The sequence below is a fragment of the Theropithecus gelada genome, chromosome 18 (assembly GCF_003255815.1).
Source record: "Theropithecus gelada isolate Dixy chromosome 18, Tgel_1.0, whole genome shotgun sequence".
NCBI classification, from domain to species: Eukaryota; Metazoa; Chordata; class Mammalia; order Primates; family Cercopithecidae; genus Theropithecus; species Theropithecus gelada.
The window spans coordinates 49331022-49337021 of NC_037686.1; the positions used below are offsets into that span (position 1 = coordinate 49331022).

General features: G+C 45.5%; 1 protein-coding gene across 1 annotated transcript in view; it reads right to left on the minus strand.

The window, feature by feature from the left end:
- TXNL1 (thioredoxin like 1) overlaps nt 1-1759 on the minus strand; it is a 37342-nt gene extending 35583 nt beyond the window's left edge. The window contains exon 1 of the mRNA XM_025365510.1: nt 1400-1759. Coding sequence (XP_025221295.1) covers nt 1400-1497 — 98 coding nt within the window. The 5' untranslated portion in view covers nt 1498-1759. The remainder of the gene's footprint in view (nt 1-1399) is intronic.
- Nucleotides 1760-6000: the final 4241 nt, after the last annotated feature.

Here is a 6000-nt window from a genome sequence, read left to right on the forward strand (position 1 = left end):
TTACAAAATTGCTAAAAATGAGAAGACACATTTATAGAATTCTAACATTCCTTTTAGGTATTTTAATATATATGACATCACTTATCCTTTTAAATTTAGTAAAAGCAAAATTCCGTATATCATATGGGTACTCTAGTCCACCATATGAAATGTAAGGTACTATCCTTTTTCAATTCAGTGTAAGAGACTGGTCCAAAAACAAGTCTTGTTTTCATATGTATCTGCATCCATTCCCTAAAACGATGTAATCCTAACGTCACCATTTACATACTCAACATTTAGTAAACCACGTACTAGAAACTTTTGTATTTTTGCTCTGAAATTCAAAATGGAATTTTGTGTTTATATAATTATTTGGACAGGAAAGTGTGTTACATAAACAGTGATACCAGTAGTAGGCTGCTCCAAGTTAGATGTATAAATAACGCCAAGGGGTCAAGGAAAATAAAGCGGAGACCTCTAATACTTCTAACTAAATACTATCAACATGCACAAGGAGAGATCTGTGAAACACACACACACACGCTGAAATCTTGGTTCTCAACGCTGAGTTCCAACACGTCATTCTTACATAGGAACGTTATTACACACACATCCACTATAAAAGGTCCACCTGTTCTGCGACCTATAATTTTGTCAATATTTACCAAAGACAGTTAACATTTTTCAAGATCTCTGTCCTCTTAGTGAAAAAACACAGCCTGGTCAAACTAAGACACCCGGCCAACTGGCCACCTGAAATATATTATACATGTACTATCGTGTGTGACCAGTTGCAATCGCATACATAGGGAAGCCTAAGCTACAGCTTAGTGGCCGAACGAGGAAGAAAAAATTTTAACTAATTTAAAAAGCACCCTAACCCAACGTTAACTTAGTTCAAAATGCATTAGCAGAAATTTAGGACTAAGAGCTACGCATATTAGTTGGATCGCCCCAACTGAATCTTCAAAGGCTTTAGAGATGTAGGTGGTGAAGAGAAGCAAAGTGTTCGGTAAATTAAGCTTTTGGAGCTCTGGAGATGCAAATGACAGCTGGCTCCGCAGAAAGAAGGGCTCAGGCTCAGGCAAGGGTGGCTGCGGAGACTCCCACAGGCTGAAAGGAATAGGGGCGGGCCACCCCAAGTGCAGAGTTTGTAAGAGGATTGAAAAGGAGCAGATGAGGAATCTATTGAGCTGCAGAAGCCGGGCAGTCAGGCCTCCGAGCCTGTCTAGGACACCCTGTGCATAAATGGGGGTTCACACGCAAGAAATGAGGCCTAATTCCGGCAGCCCCTGGGGCTGCGGCCACTGCCGGACATTCCGGGGCAGCAGACGGCTAGGAAACCAGGACCAACAAAGAGTGAAAGGAAAGCAAGAAAGGACAGACGGGGACCCACAGGGCTCGAGCCTGGCCTCACCCTCTCATGGTGAACTTGACCACGGCGAGTCTGGAGCCCGCGCCGCTCAGCTCTGGCTGGAAATCCGGGTCGCTCCCGACGGGCTTCACCCCCACCATCCTCACAGAGAGCCCGGCAGGGTGGCCGCGACGCCACTGGCTTCGAAACTGAAGGAGAAGACGATCTGGGAGAGGAAGAAGAGACGCTCAGGAAGGCCGAGGCCTGGACAGAAGAGGCGGCGACCGCGGCGTCTTCTCCCGGGACTCTCAGTGCCGAGTCACGCCAGGGAGCGGAGCGGCCCAGGGGGCGGGGAGGGATGGGGGAGGGGAGAGGAGAAGGAAGGGAAGCCTTGCGGCACCCAGCAGCCACCGCGCGGTAGGGCCGCCGGCGTGACGCCATTTCCGCGCCGTCCGCTTTGGCCTTCACCGCCCAATCCCAAAACGCGAAGCGTAGTCCCACCCTCGACTGAGTAGCCGCGCGCTACCTTGAGCGGCGCAGGCGCAGAGGCAGACGCGTAGAGGTCACGTGCGCAGGCGCAGACTGAGACTTAAAACTTCGCATATTCCTCCGCGTGTCCCAGATCTGAGACTTTCACCGAGGAAGTGTGTGAGTTGTAACAGTGAAGAGGAAACTCGTTTTACTCCGGGGTTCTTAGCTGCTGTCCAAGGCACCCACTGGAAGTACTTTGAAGATACTGCTGTATTGTATTCGGGGCAGGTCTACACAGAAGACAAAATAAGATTTAGGAATATTTATTAACAGACTTCATTACATATGGGGCGCTTTCTGTGCAATCATTCAGAAAGTATCGTGTACCTGTCTTTAGGTTTTGACCAAAAAGATGAAGACACTACTCCTCCTTTAGGAAGTTCACGGTCTAGTGACTGACGCTAACAATAATTTGAATAGGAAGCGGAGGAGACTAACGAGATGGAAGGGTGGGGCAGCGTAAACTTACTAGGAATCTGACTCCTGGATTGAATCTTGAAAGAGAAGCAAGGGTTAGATGGATGGTGAGAGATAATATTCCAGGCAAGGGGACCACCAGGTGCAAATTCTTGGGTTGAGAGGGTGAATAAGAAGAATAGCTAATATTTACCACATGATGTACCAGGCAAGAGATAAACTCTTTATATGTGTACTAGCTCATTTAATCCCTGTGAAGTAGGTTCTGTGATTTCAAGTCAAGGCAGGCTAACGCCAGTGTTCTCTTTTAAATATTAGGCTAGGTGGCAAATTATTTATCTTTGGATTTAGCTGGGGAGATGAAATTGGAGGGAAGGCCGAGGTCAGATAATGACTAGCTAAGGAATTTGGATTTTGACGGGATGAGAATGGCAAAAAAAATTTGAGGGCAATTTTGCGATTACCAGTGTCGTGAAACTCCCGTCTCTACCAAAAATACAAAAAATTAGCCGGGCGTTGTGGCGCGCACCTGTGGTCCCAGCTACTCGGAAGGCTGAGGTAGGAGAATTCCTTGAGCTGGGGAGGTCAAGGCTGCAGGGAATCATGATTGAGCCACCGCACTCCAGCCTGGGCGACAGAGCCAGACCCTATCTCAGAAAAAGAAAAGAAAAAAGAAGAAAAATATGTCTTTAGAAAAGCCCTCAGGTAGCAGCAAGGAGGATGGAAGGCAGTGAGATCCATTTAGGAGGATACTGTGGTGATCCAGGAACTAAATTATGAAAGTATCTGCAGTAGAAATGAAGAGGAAAGGACATGTTTGAGAAACAATTCTTGGGCCAATTTAGTGAGATGACAGAGGAGTTTAAGAAACTCAAACATTTCAATCGTGTAGCTTTTTAAAAATGAGTTAAAATGCCTGTAGGACATCCAAGTGAGAGATACAGTAGATCGTGAGAAGGATGAGCCTGGAACTAAAGAAAAAGGACTAGGATGACGTTACAGATTTGAGAGTCATCAGATTGGGTGATAGTTGAAGCCCAGGAAATGTGAAAAGAGAAAGCTAAAGGTGTTGCAGAAACATACTAAAATAATTAATTCTTAACCCAGCCACACCAGAGGCACAGTAATTATATTTCTTTTTCATGTGATATCAGCACATTGTAATGGTTTTAATAGATAGAAGTCCCCATAATAAACATTTGTGTTTTTTTTGTTTTGTTTTGTTTTTTTTGAGACGGAGTCTTACTCTGTCACTCAGACTGGAGTGCAGTGGCACGATCTCGGCCCACCACAACCTCCGCCTCCTGGGTTCAAGCGATTCTCCTATCTCAGCCCGCCCTGGGTAGCTGGGATTACAGGCACACACCACCATGCCTGGTTACTTTTTTGTATTTTTAGTAGAGACAGGGTTTCACCATGTTAGCCAGGGTGTTCTCAAACTCCTGACCTAAGGTCATCCGCGCGCCTCGGCCTCCCATAGAGCTTGGATTACAGGCGTGAGCCACCATGACCGGCCTTGCTACTTCAATTTTATGGCCATGCATAAACTAACCTCTCAGAACCTCAGCTTCCTTGTCTATGAGCCTTGGATTAATAACACCTGCTTTCTAGGATTGTGATGGTAAAAGGTTATATTGGATGATGTTTATAAAGAACCAAATCATAAGATACTTGATAAATGTTTATAAACAATGGTGTATATTCAGCTCGTCAGCTAGGGTTGCTGTAACAACTCAGTCTTTGGCTATAACAATACCAAAGACTGAGTGACTTTAACAGAAGAAATGTATTTCTCACAGTTCTGGAGACTGGGAATCCAAGATCCAAGTGCTGCTGGTATTGGTTTCTTCTAAGGCCTCCTTCACTTTTAAATGGCTGCCTTCTCACTGTGTCTTCACATGGCCTTTTCTCTGTGCACACATGCACATGCACATACAGTACTAATCTGTTTCTCTTCCTTACAAGGACACCAGTCCTATTAGATTAAGGATCCACTCTGATGACATCACTTAACTTTAATTACCTCCTTAAAGGTCCTGTCTCCACATAGAGTCATGTTGGGGGTTGGGGCTTCAACCTATGAATTTGAGTGGGGTGAAGGAGCATAGTTTATCCAGAACAGATGGATTATTATTATTTCCAACTGTCCTTGCGGTTTTGCCTAAGAAGCAAGTAGAAGTGGTCTCGACCACTACAGCAGCTATAGTAGATATGAAGGGAGGAACAGGGCTTATGAAAGCAAGATAGATTATAGATTCTTGAGAAGCAACATGAAAAGAGGCATTGTAAAAGTTAGCTCTGATAGGGACACCATGTGTCCCTCTAGATCTACTCTCTACCTTTCTTCATTCTGTTCTCAGCCCTAGGAACCTGCCTACATGGACTGTATCAATAGGATCCTCTGTTGGAGCTTATTGAAGAGATTGGAGGGTAGAAGACAATGAGATCTAGTTAGTAATTCCCTTAGCTCCCTTCCTGCTGTGTTGCCACAGGTTGTCTGTGTCTCCACCAAATGCCACAGCTCTTGTCATACCGTTACCCTCTTTGGGTTCCTGCAAACACTGTCTTCTATTGTCTCTTTAGACATGGAAGTAGAAATCACTCCTAGCTGTTGGTAGCACCCGGATACCAACAGAGAAACTCTGGGCCAGTCACCTAGTGTAAGGAAAATGGATGTGACTTGGTCAAGAATAGGCCGAGGTAAACGTACTGTGTGACTCAGTGAGTTTGGAGCACAGGCGCATAACTCCACTTGTTATGTAATCACAGCTATGTAGCTATAACATGGGAAGGCTCATCACCTGGTTTGGAGCCACTATTGTTTGTAAAAGATATAACTGCCCTGCTGACACTGTACATATAGCAAGGCATGACTTGGCTCATGCCCAAAGAGAATTAAGCTGCTGACCCTGTAAGGGAGAGCTGGCCTTGCAGACCAGGAAATGCAGCTGTGGGTGTGGGAGTGGCAGAGCTGGAGCAGGCAGCTGAGACAGAGACACACAGTTTAAAAGAGCTGCTGAGTAAAACCATCTTTCACCTGCCTAGGGCCTCCCCAGTGTTCTTTCAGCTATCTGCCACCCATCCACCCACTCCCTTCAGACCTCAGCATGGGCTGGAACCGGACACTGGGTGTGACAGCCTGTTGATGCTACCTAGACCTGACTAGACAAGATAGTACTGAATTGGATACTTCACATTAAGAGCAGAGACACTTGCCACTGTAATGTCAAGGCAGGCACCCATAGGAAACAGGTACCTGGAAGTCATAATTCCTAGATGGACTTCCCAGGCTTAGAGCATGAACTATCTCTAGCCACCTAGCACTAGCCTAATTGGTAAGCCCAGATACCACTAGCTAATGGACAACATCCAGAAACTTCACTCTCCTAATACCAATAAGGACCCTTTGGTTTAAAAAGAACCACCCTTCCCACCCAGAGCATAATTGTGTGATGAATCTAGTCCCCTTCTTTACAGTTAAACTTTTCTACTCACTGCTCAATCCTTGATGTCATTATCTTTATTTTCTCTTTAGCAACACCATTGCTTTTTTTGTTTGTTTGTTTTTTGCGACAGAGCCTCTCTCCTTTTGTCACCCAGGCTGGAGTGCAGTGGTATGATATTGGCCCACTGCAACCTCTGCCTCAGCCTCGTGAGTAGCTGGGATTACAGGCGCCCACCAGCACACCTGGCTAATTTTTATATTTTTAGTAGAG